The 16,588-nt window shown below is 54.8% G+C and overlaps 1 protein-coding gene across 1 annotated transcript; it reads left to right on the forward strand.

Annotated features, from left to right (window-relative positions):
* Positions 1 to 312: 312 nt before the first annotated feature.
* Positions 313 to 15,996, forward strand: ZDHHC7 (zinc finger DHHC-type palmitoyltransferase 7; the record flags this gene model as incomplete). The annotated part of the gene is given in 7 exon segments (XM_008702685.2): positions 313 to 398; positions 3,462 to 3,793; positions 11,391 to 11,515; positions 11,837 to 11,933; positions 12,384 to 12,465; positions 13,231 to 13,361; positions 14,043 to 15,996. Coding segments are annotated over 6 exon segments (927 nt in total). The 3' UTR covers positions 14,220 to 15,996.
* Between the last annotated feature and the right edge of the window lie 592 nt (positions 15,997 to 16,588).

Consider the following 16,588-nt stretch of genomic DNA (forward strand, 5'->3'; position numbering starts at 1 on the left):
CTTTCTCAAGAGATTTTGGCTTCTGGACTTGTATTTAGTGCCAGGGCTCAGATAGCAGGAGGGTAAGATGGGCAGATGTCAAGTAAATGATTTCATTTTCAGGCTTGTCAGTCATTTCATAGTTTACTAGTAATGAAAACACCGAGGAGTAATGATTTCATGGTTAAGGATAGTTCTGAATGACAACCTCACGTGTAAAATGTTACGCTGGTTATATCTCCTCTGCAAATTAATCCTTTCCTATGAAATGTTACTTACTTTTGTCATTGAATAAGTCACTTTTCGAATTAATTAGAGTTTGTTACCTTTCAGATCCCGTCACATAGGACACTATGCACCTTAAGATCCTGAAGAAAAGGCGCAAGATGTTCGAGTAATGTTTCCAGATCGTTTGTGAGGTAAGCAAGTGACTGCAGGTGTCTCGTCGCGGCTTCCTGTCTGCCACGGACGCCGACCGCGTGTGTGGAAAGGGCAGCATGGGTGCTATAGAAGGTCTACCTGCCAGCTTTGGTTGGCTCGCCACCTGCCCTGAGGGTAGCACGTGCCGCTGGAGGGATTTCCGTGGAGTGAATTTCTAAGTTATCAGCGGTACTACAGGATGAGGCACGTGCCAAGTGACAGTTAGTGGAAAGTGCAGCTCGTGGCCATCCCCTCAAGTCGTGGCAATGCCCTGTGGTGTTCGCCATGTTCTGGGAAACTGGGCTTTCTCTAACGTGAGCATAAACTAAGTTTAGGTTTGGGAGTGTGGACAGAATCCCATTAAATCAGCCATTAAAGTCAAAAAATGCTGATGCCCCATCTGCTTGCGTGTCGGTCGATGCGTGGTGCTTTCTGATTTCTCTCAGAAATGGTCTCAGAAGGAGATCGATGGCAGTGTGGCACCGAGTGTGGACAGAGACGCACCCTGACCGCAGCGACTTGTACTCTTAGTGTCACGTCGCAAATGGCCGTGCGGCCTGCTCTGCTGTTGCCAGCACGCACAGACGGTTCCGTGCCAAGGGGCTGCTGCTTCATTTCCTCCCCGCCCTTCCTGTTGCGTTCATGAAGGATAAACACGGTGACTCAGCAGAATGCCCGCGCAGGGGGCTGCAGACTGAATCCATTGCCGTACCCTGCTGTGTTCATTGACTGTTTCCTTGAAAATACAGTGACTTTCGGGTATCAGATGATTTTCCCATTGCCTTCTGGTGGGTTGTACAAATTCGGCTTTGTAACGTGTGCACACGGACATCATGCATCCACACCCTCCTAAGCTTGTGGAGGACTCTCCTGCCACGCCCAGTGCCGGGGTGTTTGTGGTTCTCTTCCTGCAGGAGTAGACCTGTCGTCTGCAGCCTGGGTAGGGGCGTGCACGACAGGGCTACACCCTGCTCTCTGCGGGGGGGGGGGGGGGTGTCACCAGCATCTCCCCCCGGGAAGGCTGGGCTGAACTGGTTCTCTGCTCACTGTGCGTGCCTCTAGAGGACTTGGCAGGTCTTGCTTTCTGGATGGAACTGAGACTGTACAGACAGGCTCGGACAGAAAACTAGTCTATAGCTTCTTGTCTTACTGCCCAGCAAGCAGGCGCCCACTTGTTACGTGCAGTGTCCCGCTGGAGCGGTAATTTTCCAGCTTCGGTGCTGGTAGATGTATAGTTAGGGTTCACGAAGACCCTCATATGGAAATCACTAGGAAACTACTTCAATCTAAGAAGGGGACCCGTTTCTTGTTGTTGTTTCTGATAACAAACATGCACTTGCTGGGGGCCCAACGGCGTGCACACCCCGAAAGGGACCACAGGGAGAGAAGACCAGACCCTCCGTGTGAGTCAGTCAGGAGGTGAGACACGCAGACTCTCTTAAGGTAGAAAGGGGTCTGTCTGCACGCTGCAGGCAGCACTGAGGAGCGGGGCCTGGGAGTTCCAGGGCAGGAAACTTCCCGGCACTGCCTCGGCCCCTGACAGATGGGGCTGGACCGGGGTGTGGGTAGAGCCGGGGTCTGCTGTCCTCTTCAGGTAGTCATGTCTGGTGTTCAGAAACCCTCCGCAGAGTGTGCTCTTCAGAGGAAGAAGAACCTTTGAGGATGGCTTGCTTGCGAGAGAGTAAGTCAGGCCCTGTGGGGCGTGGAGGGCTTATGTGGAAGGAGGAGACCGTCACAGTGCTTGCGGGGGAAGGCGGCAGATGAGCCGGGACGGACAGTGGGGGCCTCGGCAGATGCCAGCCGGAAGGACGGCTTCCGGTGACCCTTCCACGTTCTTTTTATCTTGAGTTTCTTCTGTTTCACTTACAAAACCTTAAGCTATTTTTGTCAGACCTAAGAGCAGGGTTATTTTACTGGCTGGGAAGCCGTTTCAGGTCTGTCTTATACCAGTGAGGATTAGTACGTTGAGAGGGAATTCTGCAAATGTTTTGCCACGTGACCTCCGTCCACAGGTTTGTGTGTTCGTTGTTGTCATCGCTGTGCTCCAGTTGCGTGGGATGAAAAAGAAGCCGAGCCCACACTGGAAAACAGGTGCAGGGAGGGCTTGTGGCAGCCCCGGGGCATCCTCCTCGCTCCCGCTCCCGCTCCACGGCGGCAGGCCAGGCTCTCACACAGAGGGCGCTCGCTGGAGCTCTGGTGCCGAGGAAGTACTCGGGCCGTTTGATAAATGCTGTCGGTGCGTCTCTGTCCCTCGTACGAGCTCCTCCAGGTCTGATGAACGGACTCCTCACGTCCCCCGCCTTATGATCCAGCTACTCGTAGGTCACACGCTGGTAACAGAAGGGTCTGCATTAAAGCAGCAGTCAAAAGCAGCCCAGGAAAAGTTTCTCGTGAGTCCTTCAGCCCCTGTGTGCGCTCAGATATCAGGTACCGTAGGAGGTACAGGAAAGGTGTGGGAAGGAGAGATGAAGGAATGGCTGAGCAAGTGAAGAAAACTTGTAAGCGATGAAAGCAGAGGAAGGCATTCCAGAAACAGAGCAGAGCCGAGGGGGAGCGCACCATAAGCCACGGCCCCGGCGCTACAGCGGGCACGGTGGGGGCGCGCAGCCCAGCAGTGGGGGGAGGTGGACAGGAGCTCGGAGCTCCAGGGTCCATGCGCCAGCAGAGCATGGCGTGGGGGGGCTCGGGGGCCAGGGCTCCACACACATGAAGCAGAGAAGGCTGGGTGGCGAGGATGGCGGCCACGGTGCCACTGGCTTCATCTCCCCCAGGGCTGGGAGTCTGCATCTGGCCTGTTCCTTCCATTGTCTTTGCTTCCGTGGCTGGCTGTAGGTGACTGTGTGCCTGCGTCTCGGCATCACCCACATGGTGGGGCTGATAGTGTCCTAGGCTGTTGACTAGTCACTAAGGTGGAAGATGTGAAGTTCAGATCTTGTTGTCTTCTTTTCTGCTGTATGTATTTAGACAGCCAAGAGCAGAGGAACCCATCAGGTTTCAGATGGCATGAGAACAAGCGTGCACGTGTCCCCCAAGCCTCATTGGCCCTGTCTGTTCCCCTCTAGGGTGCGCCGGGGAAATCATGCCGTCATCAGGACACCGGCTCCGGGATGTCGAACATCATCCTCTCCTGGCTGAAAATGACAGTTACGACTCTTCGTCCTCCTCTTCCTCGGAGGCCGACGTGGCAGACAGGGTCTGGTTCATCCGCGACGGCTGTGGCATGATCTGTGCCATCATGACGTGGCTCCTGGTCGTCTATGCAGACTTTGTGGTAACATTCGTCATGCTGCTGCCTTCCAAAGACTTCTGGTACTCCGTGGTCAATGGAGTCCTGTTTAACTGCCTAGCGGTGCTGGCCCTGTCATCCCACCTGAGAACCATGCTCACCGACCCCGTGAGTACCCCGTCGCCCCGCACTTCTCCTCGTGTCTGGTCACGTGGTGCCACAGACCCTGTGGCGAAGGGCCTCCTGCCCCTGTGGCCTCAGGCTTTTATTAATTCCTCGGTACAGGCTTGTGGCATTTTTCATGTCATCTTTTTTTTTTAAGTTTATTTATTTATTGAAAGTAATCTCTGTGCCCAACATTGGGCTTGAACTCACGACCCAAGATCAAGGGTCACTACTCCACTGTCTCAGCCAGAAAGGCGTCCCACATTTTTCATGGTTATTTTTTTTAAGATTTATTTGAGAAAGAGAGAGAGAGCAAGCAAGAAAGAGGGCCCATGCACAAGTAGGGGGAGAGGCAGAGGGAGAGAATCTCTGACTTCCCACTGAGCATGGAGCCCATGCGAGGCTCAATCTCATGACCCTGAGATCCTGACCTGAACTGAAACCAAGAGTCTGACATTCAACCGACTGAGCCACCCAGGGACCCCACATTCTTCATGTCTAACTGGAGAATAAACTGTGCTCGAACACAAATGATATCACCGTGCACAAACAGAAAATATCCCGTTGGGCGGTGTGTACGGATGGAGAGATTGTAACCAGATGATTTATAAATTCCTCCTGGTTTAGATACTGTGTTCCTCTAAAGAACAGACTGACAGCCAGAGATATGGGTTCTAGATTTCACCACTCAACTAATCTGAAGTTCTCTGTAGCTTTACAATTCTCCGATTGTTCTGTGTCAGCCAAAGTCTGAGGCCAGCGTCTCCTTGTAGCTGCTGGAGGGTCAAGGTCCAGCCCGTGTGGGAGCGGAGGAGGGACTCCCTAATGACCGGACTGGCCGCAGCAGGGGTGGGTCGGGACTGGGGGAGGGGGGAGTGACCACAGCGGGCAGGCTCTGCACACCGGGAGAGAGCGCCTTAGGTGTGTTGTCCGCAAAACAAGGGCCGTGTACTGGCCTCCTTTTGGGATCAGATTCCGTGAAAGTAAGGAGGGGCCAGACCTATCACTGTGAACTGCCCTTGCTCCCTGACGTCTGAAGGCCACTGGATTCAGAACCTCTGTGTTGGGTTTAAGGCTCTTTCTCTGAGGCTTGAGATCTCCTCGGGGTAGGCAGAGCTCAGCCAGGAGTCACCCCTAGACGGCGGATTCCAGGCTCGCTGGAGAGCCTGGAGGAGATGCCGAGGGCCCTGGGGAGAGGTGCCCGCCGTCAGTGGAGCCGAGTGACAGGCGGCACCTCCAGGTGGTCCCTGTGGAGCTGCTTTCCACAGCATTAAAACCGCGGTTTCCAGCTACTGGTACAGGGGGCTCCTGAGTGGTGAATTATCGTCTACCCAGTTCGTGTCTGTTGGTAGCCTTCTCTGAAGAAAATACCAAAAAGTTAATACCTTGTTGGTACAGATTTTTTTTATAAATAAGGTTGGGAGTCTGAGGATGAACTGATATCGGTCCACAGAATGTGGTTTATGCGCACATTTATCTGACTTTTGCTATCTGAATTCCTGTCACAGGGGCTCTTCCTACGCTATTCACTCTGTCCCTTACCTAGTGGGGATCTTGGGCAGAAGATGGTACTAGTGACCCAGCCAGTGGGCAGCAGGGAGCAGCGCCGTGGGACAGACCGAGACACAAGGTCTGCTGGCGGCAAAGTAGCCTCACCTCACAAAGATTGTGCAATCTCTGACCACAGCCCAATCTGATGTCCCCTCAGAGACTTCTCAGAGGCCCTCTCCTCGTTTCCAAGCCTCCCTCTGGGAGTGAAACCCTGCTTGTAACCCCTGCAGTCCAACTCCTGTCCCAAACCCCCTCCTTCTGCAGGAAGAGGTCTAACGCTTAGAGGAAGGCCCAAGAGCTGGGGAGGCGCAGGGGTGGGGAGAAGGTGCGTGCATGACACGGCGCTTTCCCTTGTGAGCACGTTCATTCTCCTTGCTGGGTCGCTACAGAAAACACTGGACAAAGTGTCGGGAGGGAGTTCCAAGGTCGAAGAAGAGTTTGGGGTCTTGGAGATCAGTGTTTGAATTCAAATTGAATTCATACACCACAAAACTTACGCTTTTAGAGTGCAGTTAAGTGGGTTTTATGTATTCCAAGTTGGGCATCCACCACCACAGTCAATTTTGGGGCATTTTCATCACCCCGAAGAGAAGCCCTGCACCCCTTAGCCATCACTGCCCAGTCCCCTCATCTCCCCAGCCTGCTTTCTGTCTACAGACAGGTCTGTTCTGGATACTTCGTCTAAATGGAATCCTCTCATATGGGGCTTTTTATGTCTGGACCATCCACACTGTAGTACGTATCAGAACTTTATTCCTTTTTACGGCAAAAGGATGTTCGAGTGTATGGATACTCCACATTTTGTTCCTAGGCGTGATCAGTCGATGGACATTTGCATTGCTTCCATTTTCTGGCTGTTAGGGATAACGCTGCCATGAGCCTTCGCGTGCCCGTGTCTGTTCCGTGTTGCATTTTCTGGCTGTTAGGGACAACGCTGCCATGAGCCTTCGCGTGCCCGTGTCTGTTCCGTGTTGCATTTTCTGGCTGTTAGGGACAACGCTGCCATGAGTCTTCGCGTGCCCGTGTCTGTTCCTTGTTGCATTTTCTGGCTCTTAGGGACAACGCTGCCATGAGCCTTCGCGTGCCCGTGTCTGTTCCGTGTTGCATTTTCTGGCTCTTAGGGACAACTCTGCCATGAGTCTTCGCGTGCCCGTGTCTCTTCCGTGTTGCATTTTCTGGCTCTTAGGGACAACGCTGCCATGAGTCTTCGCGTGCCCGTGTCTCTTCCGTGTTGCATTTTCTGGCTCTTAGGGACAACGCTGCCATGAGTCTTCGCGTGCCCGTGTCTCTTCCGTGTTGCATTTTCTGGCTCTTAGGGACAACGCTGCCATGAGTCTTCGCGTGCCCGTGTCTCTTCCGTGTTGCATTTTCTGGCTCTTAGGGACAACTCTGCCATGAGCCTTCGCGTGCCCGTGTCTGTTCCGTGTTGCATTTTCTGGCTGTTAGGGACAACGCTGCCATGAGCCTCCGTGTGCCTGTGTCTGTTCCGTGTTGCATTTTCTGGCTCTTAGGGACAACTCTGCCATGAGCCTCCGCGTGCCCGTGTCTGTTCCGTGTTGCATTTTCTGGCTCTTAGGGACAACTCTGCCATGAGCCTCCGCGTGCCCGTGTCTGTTCCGTGTTGCATGTTCTGGCTGTTAGGGACAACGCTGCCATGAGCCTCCGCGTGCCCGTGTCTGTTCCATGTTGCTCGGGTAGATGCCTAGGAGTGGGACTGCCAGATCCCACGGTAACTCTGTGTTTAACTGCTGGAAGGGCTCCCTGGCTGCTGTCCACCACGCAAACACGTCCCCAGCAGCAGCGTGTGAGGTGCCTGGCTTACCCACGTCCTCAGCTTGTCCATCTTTCGGACGACTGCAGCTCTGATGCGTGCAAGGCGGTGTCTCACTGTGATCTTGATCTGCGTTTCCCTAATGACCGATGATGTTGGAGCATCTTTTCATGAGCTTATTGGCCATTTGGTGTCTATTCAAGTCCTTTGTTCCTTTGATGTCACTGTTTCAGCCGTGCCACAGGTCAGGACTCTGCTGGCAAGCTACAGACACCACTGGACTGAGTGTCAGTAAAACTGGGGACATCCAGGGGGCCTGAGGAGCCCAAGGGCAAGGACACACCTGGCCCCTGACAGGCCGTGGAACAGGGTTGTGGGGGCTGTTGTCAGGGCGGACCAACGGGAGAGCGGGACAGGCTCCTTGCACTTCCTCTGTCCTTCAGGCATCTGTCTCTCCCTGCTGTCTGGTGAGGAAGGGTAGCCCCACAGACCAGATCGGATTGGAATCACTAAGGGCCAAATCCACATTTCTGAAGGAGAGAGCGCACAGCCCAGCAGAGTCACATGTCCACTCCTTGTCCCTCAGCATGGGGAGTCTGCTGTCTTTGCAGGTCACCACTTTACCGTCCCAGGGTCCAGTCTGGGCTGAACTAGAACCGAGATGCCACGTCAGGGCAGGGCACAGACCCCACAGGGACCGCATGGCATTTTACGAGGGAGCAGGACCAGCTGATCCGTGCCAGGGCTGGCTTTGGTTCACGTTGTTACTTGAGAACAGGCCCTGGCTCTGAGGAGCAGGAAGGAAGATGGGTCCTTGAGAGGTGATGGGTCTTACTATGGGAAGGTGAGACTTTCACCAATCTTAACATTCATGAACACACTGAGGACTTAAAATTGAGAAAGACCACCCATAACTTAGAGCCCGCTGTCCTCGACCCCGGTCTGTGTTCACGAATGTCCACCTTCTGAGCCAGCATCTGCCAGGTGCCCAGCGACGGAGGGCGCCCCTCCGGTACTCCGCCAGCAGCTCGCAGAGGTGGGTGGTCAGTCCACACCAGAAAACAAGACCCCTTGGCTGCACAGGGAACAGAGTCAGGCTTTGAACAAGGTTCGCCTGTCACCAAAGTCCCTGCCTTTTTGTTAACTTCCTATAGGCCGTTTCCAACACAGAAGTCGAGCGGGAACCCCGTTATCCCCTCTTGGTCAGTGATACCCTCCCTGCTCTCTCTCTTCCCCTCCCCAGAGCATCTGGAAGTAAATTGCACACATTCTAAGTTGATTTGTTTAAGTATTTGCATGGACGTTGAAAGAGGAAGGGCTCTTCTTTGGGAAAGCCTAGCTGCGCGTGCAGCGGCTCCCGCGGAGCGGCCGGGCCGCCCCTCAGTGTGTGTGTGGCCATGCCAGCAACCTCGGGGTCTCGGTCTGCCTGCTCCAGTAAGGCCTGCGCTCTGATACTGGCTGACATGTGCCTTACGTCTCAGTCTCTGTGACACTTGGGATGTTTTAGTGGAAGAAACACAGGCCTTTGTCTTAGAGCTTTCGTTGCACTCTGGAGTTTTCAGCTTACACCCCTGTGCCTGTTGTCACACGCTGCCTGTCCCCTGGGCATTTGTAAATGAGTCTATAGGTCTCGGGGACAGCCCCGTGCTCAGCTGGCCCTGGTGTAGGTCCTGGGGATTCAGAATGCATGACAGGGAGTCGGGGAGACAAGATGGAAAGATACGGGGGGGGGGGGAGTACATTGCAAAGCGTAATCTCCCTGGACATAGGCCTTGGCTGGGAGCCCTGTCCCCAAGGGCGGGCATCTGGTTCCTTCCCTGTAGTGGATGAGAGGTGGATGTAGGTGGGCGCAGGGGACAGGGCGCTGGAAGAGGCGGCAGTAGAGCAAAATGCTGTTCGGGGAGTGGGGCACCCAGAGGCGCGGCAGTGGCCTAGGGAGCTGGGGTGAAACGTGCAGATGGGTTTTAGAGGACGCACCCCCTCACGGTGGTCGGAGTAGGAACGTGAGCCTGACGACCGTGTCTCCGCTCTCCGGGGCTCTTTGGATGGCGAGAAGAGTGGCCCCACTGGTGCGAGCAAAAACGGGCCCTCCCCTGGGCGTGACCCGCGTGACCCTCGGTGCTGATTCGGGGGACGGCACCCGCCCTTCTGCTTGCTGTCTGCTCTATGAAAGCACAGTGAGAGAGACCCAGAATCCGAGTGCTGGTCCCCAGCTGCAGGGCCTCAGCTGGGTCATCTGGAGGCCCTGAGGAGCTCTGCTGCCTGCCCAGGTTTCTGAGCAGCAACCCAGAAGGCCTCCGAGCAGGGTCCAGAAGATGCCCAAGCCACCACGCGTGAGCCTCCAGCCGTCAGGCCCCACCTGCTCTGGCATCAGGAGACAGTCTGAGGGATGCCCTGGGAAGGATGTGCAGTTGTTGGCCTGTTCTGCTTTCCAGAGGGCACTGGAGTAGATCATAGGACTGTGGAAGAGTACATAAACATTCAGGTGTGTGGACTTGTAAAATCTGGTCCGTTTCCTCCTATTACGGAAACGTATACTGTTGAACCGTCACCAGGAACGTGTACAACGTTACAGGATTTATAAAACCATTGTATCTTTAAGACTCCTGGATCAATGGAGGAAACTTGATTAAAGACTCCAAATTGTGGTAGGTCAATTAAGTAAAATGTTTTGCCTAACATTCTGGTTTAAATTTTCAAACCCAAAACATTTTAAACCCTTAACTATTTAAGCTTCTCTAAGGAGACAATTGGAGTGTTAGGAAATGCTAGGATCTTGACTGGAATAGCTTCCCCGTGTTAGGACGGTGAAGGGACAGGTACCTGCGTGGAGGGAAATACACTGTGGTGGAGCGAGGGCTAGAAGCCACGCCTCCTGTCCTCGGGTGGCCAGGCACCTCCTGGAGGCCTTGCCTCTTGCTGGCTCACAGGGCTCTAGGTCTGGCTTGCTGGGGGCCTTGGAGCCAGTGGTCCCCAGTCTCCAGGCCCAGCACACTCACTGCTGAGCTTGTCAAGTGTGGATGTTGGCCCTCACGTCACACAGGTTCAGATCTCCAGCCCTGGCGCCAGCCTGGGCATCCGGGCTTTGAGGAGTCCCTCACCGTCCCCACCACTGTTCACTCCCACCTTGAGTCTCCTTGGGCTTGTACTCCCTCTTCAGCCCTGGGCTGCTCTGCCCAACGTGCATTTCTGCTCCATGTGCAGGCTCCGTGGCGCTAACCAACGGGAGGTGAGGTCTCGTTCCCACCTCGTGTAGAACGTCCCCCACCCCAGTGGGTCACCTTCGTCGGTGCGCCCCGCTGTGGCTCCCGGAGTCACGTCCCACAGACATGTTGTTCGCGGAGCAGCTCCACTGCCCAAAGAACAAGGCCCTCCCTGCCCACTGCACAGGCCTTGCCGGCTCCTGGCCTCCGCACACCGGCTCTCCGGAGGGCTCCTGGCCACCGGCGCTCCACCTCTTGCCTCAGTGCGCGTTTCATGGACGCGTATTTCTCCACCTTGGCCGGCATGTAGGACACCAGCCAGTGCAGCATCGCCTCCCTGACGCTCCTCCTGCACCCCCCCCCCCCCCGATCGGGTCAGGTGCTGAGGGCCGCACTTTCCGGGTGTGTGTGTGTGTGTGCTCACTCCCGATGAGGTGCAGACAGGTGCTTGCACAACTCTGCAAACACAGATAAAGTCCTTCTTGTTATCGCTCTGTTCAGTGTTGCCCTACGGCCGCTGATAGGAAGGCCGTGTGGGCCACACTTATCATGAAGCCCTGCCCATTAGAGTGGGGTGACACGGGAGTGGTGTCGACAGAACATTCTGCCCTTCAGGGACGGTCAGCTGCCCTTGAGCTGGAATGACTTGGCAGACAAACCTTGCCTCTGGGGTGTCCTGCGTTAAGCTAGAAAGAATTCAGGTGACTGACCAGTTTATGAAGGATAAGGTATAATGTGCTACTTTTCATGGAAAGTAAAACTTCTGATCGTGTCTGAGTTACACAGTTATTTTTCATTTTTGTCTTTTGGCTTTTAAGTAGGCTGCACGCCCAGTGGGGAGCCCATAAGGGGCTTGAACTCACAACCCTGAAATCAAGACCTGAGCTGACGTCGAGAGTCAGATGCTTAACCGACGGAGCCACCTAGGCGCCCCTTTTCTCGTATTAATGTACTTTAAGTGGCAACCACAGCATTACAGATTCTTTTACAGTGTATCAAATCTAAACTGATCCTACTTTTTTTTTTTTTTAACCGTTCTTTTTCTCCATCCAAACACATTCTTACTAAACTGCAGGGGGCGGTGCCCAAAGGAAACGCTACTAAAGAGCACATGGAGAGCTTGCAGCTAAAGCCTGGAGAGGTGATCTACAAGTGCCCCAAGTGCTGCTGCATCAAGCCCGAGCGCGCCCACCACTGCAGGTACCATAGCCCTGCCCAGAGCAGCCCTGGCGCCCGCCGCCGCATGGACACGGCCCTGCCCAGAGCAGCCCTGGCGCCCGCCGCCGCAGGGACACGGCCCTGCCCAGAGCGGCCCTGGCGCCCGCCACCGCAGGGACACGGCCCTGCCCAGAGCAGCCTAGGTGCCCGCCGCCGCAGGGACACAGCCCTGCCCAGAGCAGCCTAGGTGCCCGCCGCTGCAGGGACACAGCCCCCTCCCTAGAATAGAAGGCCCTTCTCGGAGGCCTGGGGTTGCGTGTTCTCAGAGCATGGAATACTGAAAACCAAACTTCTCCTTTTCAGTATTTGCAAAAGGTGTATTCGGAAAATGGATCATCACTGCCCGTGGGTGAACAACTGTGTAGGAGAAAAGAATCAGAGATTTTTTGTGCTCTTCACTGTGAGTAAAAGTAGTTGCGTGGTGACTTACACTGAGTGTTGAGTTCTTTAACTGGAATCTTGCCTGGAGCACGTGAATGTATTCTCGCATCAGACCAGTTTCTCTCCAACCTTTTCTTCGGGATTGGAATGATAGTATGTGCTGTCCTTGGCAGGAGGCAGTAAATGTGTGTTGCTTGTGTGACTGTTTTAGGTGTTTTATGCGGTTTCGTTCTCTCTTAGATACCTTGAGTCACAGTCGCTAATAGGGTCTTGTTGAAATGCGTTAGGACTCCCTTCCCTGCTGCGTGTTGCGGGAGCTCGGGCGGCAGCTGTCCGCTGCTCCGATGGATCCCTCTCCGCGTTAACTTACTGATGAAAGAAATGGGAGAATAAACACGCGGACGTGGCCTTTGCTCCTAGAAATACAGGATTGCTCCCCACGTGCTAATCAGCTTCTGTCTTGTTCCAGATGTACATAGCTCTGTCCTCAGTCCACGCTCTGATTCTCTGTGGACTCCAGTTCGTTTCCTGTGTCCGAGGGCAGTGGACTGGTGAGTCACACTGCGTGTCCTCTTCCCACAAGCGCATGCTGTTGGGCAAAATGGGAAAAGCCAAAAGAACCGATGTTCCAATCAATTCCTAAATCTCGTTTGTGAAGAAGATGGGTTTCTGGCTGTTGTGTCACTAGCGTACTCAAACCATGTACACAGCCCCTCCTTAGTCACGTCATAGTTCCTGCAAAGCAGTTGTGCAGAGTTTAAGACGGCCTGGAAATGAGTGTCGTTCCGCCAAACCTCGCGTTTATTTTCTGGTTAATGAGCTGGGAATTGCTCGGTGTGGGCCTTGCGTTCCTGGATCGGAGCGAACTGCAGCAGGTGCAGTCAGGTGGGCACTGATCGGCCCTCCCTCGGCGGGATGGCAGGTCGGCCAGATGCGCCACCCCGGGGCCCGTGGGGAGTGGCCGAGCGAGGTGCTGCTTGCAGGGTGGGGACGCGGGGCTGTCCTCTCGCCTAGCTTCCCGTGAAGGTCAGTGCACAGTTGACACAGGGACGGCTATCGCGGAAACCTCGGGTGAGGTGGAAGCTGCTGAGCAACAGCTGGCGGAGTGCATTTGTGCCCCAGAGGGCTGACCGCCTCCGCCCCGTGGTGAACAATGAATGTGCCCATTGACAAACGAGCACAGCGGTGCGCTGGGGCTGGCTCCGGGGAGGGCACCACGAGGGTTCTTCTGTGAGCCGAACACCACGCTCTCCTGTGCTTTGGGGTGTTCGTGGTGCTCTAGGGCCCACTCATAGCCCACTTTCTCTTGTTCGCAGAATGCAGTGACTTCTCACCTCCCGTGACTGTAATCCTGTTGATCTTCCTGTGCCTTGAGAGTCTTCTGTTTTTCACTTTCACTGCAGTTATGTTTGGCACCCAGATCCACTCCATATGCAACGACGAAACGGTACGCTTCCTTCTCTGGCGGGCCTGCTTGACTTGGCTTGAGGAAGTGGGCAGTCCCAGGGTCGACAGCAGATGCGGGCGTACGAACGGGGAGATCGATAGGGCAGTCTCGATAGGCTTCAGCCGATTATCTGTGTTTGTCCTTCCTGTCTTTATGTGCGGTGCAAACTCAAGCCTCAGTCTGATGTGAGAGTCAGCACATCTGGGCAGGTAGGGCCAGGCCGATGCCCAGTTTCTAGGAGACCCAGCCCCCCGGAGCAGCTCAGTGAGGTGGTGCCGAGAACGAGTTGCCTTCATGCCTTTGAACTGTAGGTCTAGAGCAGGCACTGATAAATATTTGTAACAACTGAGAAAAAGGGTGGTGGCCCGACCCAGAGGACTGGCCCCTTCCCGCTACTGCCGTGGCTGCCCGGGCTGTGTGCGGGTGGCCACTGGCCGGCTGTTGGTTTGGCCGGTGGCTGCAGCCCGCATGTGCTTGGGAGGCCGTGGGGGCTGGCACAGCAAGGAGGGTCTGCGCTGTTGACCACCGAGGGCCCACACGTCGCCAGAGCATCTGGCTGTCACGTGGAACCGGATTCCAAACTCTGGTGCTGGCTCCTGTGCTGTGAGCACGGGGCCCGACCTGCGTGTGGTGGGGGTTCTCCGGGGACTGCTCCCCACCTGTGATCCTCTCTGCTTCCAGGAGATCGAGAGGCTGAAGAGTGAGAAGCCGACGTGGGAGCGGAGGCTGCGATGGGAGGGCATGCGGTCTGTCTTCGGGGGGCCCCCCTCACTCTTCTGGATGAACCCCTTTGTTGGTTTCCGGTTTGGGCGGCTGCAGACCAGACCCAGGAAAGGGGGCCCAGAGTTCTCTGTGTGAGGCCTCGTCGTGCCGGGACTTGTCAACAGACTTTAAGTTATTTATTTGGGTCTGAAAGGGTATCAGCAGCTCACCTGTGACCATTAGGGCAGACGGAACCTACACAGACCAGCTGCTTGCAGCAAGCAGAGTTTTCTATATTTATAGTCACAGATTGCAGATTTTCCAAACCAGTGATGGATGACGCTCTGGCCAGTTTCCACCTGTACAACTAATGAGAGGTACGTGGCCACGGGAAGAAGCCAAATGTCATTATCTTCCTGCACAGTTAGGATTTTTGTTAAGAACTCTTTGCATTTTCTAAGAAGTTGTGTGGGATATTACATGGGTGATTAAAATCCTGTGCAGCAAGCTGCTTTTTTCAATCATGAAGAAAAAAAAAAAGTCAATGCAGTGAATAAGAATTCTCCAACTAATGGTTTCAGGGAATTCCTGTTGACCCTGGGCTTCATTAGTGCACTCCCTCGAGCAAGAAGGGGCGTTTACATAGAAATGCATTTTGGTCTCAATGAGCTCTGACACTTTGCACTGAATTTGCAAAAGATCTGAGCACTGAACAGTGAAGGTGGCTTTAGGTTCACTCCCACTGCCCTGGAAGAGGCGTGCTTGGACCCTTTCAGCAAGTCTGCGCGTGTGTGTTTCTGTGTGTGTCTGTGCGTATGCGCGTGTGTACGTGCGCGTGCGTTGTGCTTTAAAGTCGGCAGTGTTGTCTAGGTGACATAACAGGTAATAGCTGCGTGCAGCCCACGAGCTATCTTTTAGAAACCGACGTTTCAGGGAAGAGGGGAGAGCTGCCATGGGACCCTCGTCCTGTGGGGTTTACTATGAATGTATTGCATTTTTGGAGAATATCTTGATCCAAAGAACAATCACTCCTGTGTGGTCCTTCGCTGCCCTCCCGTTTTAACTTTATTTTAAAGATCTTGGGTGCGTGAGGGCCTGGGAATGGACGTGGTTTTGTCCAGTCAACTCAGCAGTGTATGGACAGCACTTCAGTACGAGAACAGGGAAGGCTCCTGGGGCCTCATACTCTGCACTTGATGTCGGTGGCGGGCGTGGAGGGGGAGCGTGGCCGCAGTGACTCGCAGAGACAGACAGGTGCTGGACTCCGAGCCTCACTCACTCGCAGAGAGTACTCAGGATGGCAACAGCTTTATTTTTTGTATCATTTATGTTTGTTTCTCTACCCACGTCACAAGCGATGAAACAGGACGTTCGGTGCAGAGCTACAATGCTACCAGAAAGCAAACAGCTCCCCTCCCCGGGGACTCGCCTTAAACTTGCCTGTCTGTCCCTGTTCTGCGGGACTCGTGAGGAAGCGATCCGTGGCCCAGTCCGAGGCTCTCCCGCAAGCCTGCCTGCACGCTGAGAAGAGTTGGTCTTTCCTCCCTGGCTTTGACGCCTTTCCGTTCATCTGTGAACTGTTCTGTTTCTGTTTGGAATTACTCCGTGTCCTCTCCTAATCAGGGCTTCTGCTGCTGCTGACGCAGATCCACAGGGGGACCTACCTGAGACACAGCTGTCGCCCGGCGAGCACAGCTGGAAGAGGTCTCGGAAATGGACCGAGTCTCTGCACACAGGTGTGAGCCGCGGGGGAGGGGCCGCGTCCCCGCCAGAGGGACAGGCCTGAGGGGGCCGGACACAACACGCATCCCAAGGTCGTGGGGCATATTCATTTGCACATCTGTTGTCTGGGGTGGACGTGTATTCGGCTTCAGTGTGAGGCTTTTAATATGTATACCTGTTTATCAATAAAAACATGGTCGAAGTGGTTGAACCCCGTGAGACTTGGCAAGTGTGTGCACATCAAGTGTCCTTGACTTTCACCTCTTCGGGGTCACTTTCATGTGCAGTAAAGTCGTCGCTGACGGCCACGGACAGCTGGGTGAGTGGCGCAGGTCCTCACTGACCGTCAGCACCAGCAGACTGGCCGCCGCCGTCACGGTGGCACTGTCCCCAAGCCCTGAAATGCTCAGGTGCCATGCCGAGTGACGTGGGCCGGCGGGCACTGCCCTACCCACGGTTACTGTCTGCTCGAAGTCGGGGCGTGCCGTCGGCTTGACTTGATTCGGAGTATTCCTGTCATTTTTTTAGTGCACTTTGAAATAAAAACAGTTTTTAAAAATCTCTGTCTTGGATCCAGAATCTCAGGCACCTACAGCTTCATTGAACAAATCTGTGCTCGAGGGAGCCCAAGGCCGTGAAGAGGGCGACCGTGCAGGACGAAGAGCAGCTATGTGTGTGGCCACTGTGCCCACCAGCGGGGACGCTGCCCGCACGCCGCTCCGTGAGGTGCCTGCCGCTGTTCACGGACACACCGCCCTGAGCCCGGCAGCCAGGCCAGTGGCAGCTCTCAGACTTGTGTTTGT

This window comes from Ursus maritimus, unplaced genomic scaffold (assembly GCF_017311325.1).
Source record: "Ursus maritimus isolate PB19 unplaced genomic scaffold, ASM1731132v1 scaffold_19, whole genome shotgun sequence".
Classification (NCBI taxonomy): domain Eukaryota; kingdom Metazoa; phylum Chordata; class Mammalia; order Carnivora; family Ursidae; genus Ursus; species Ursus maritimus.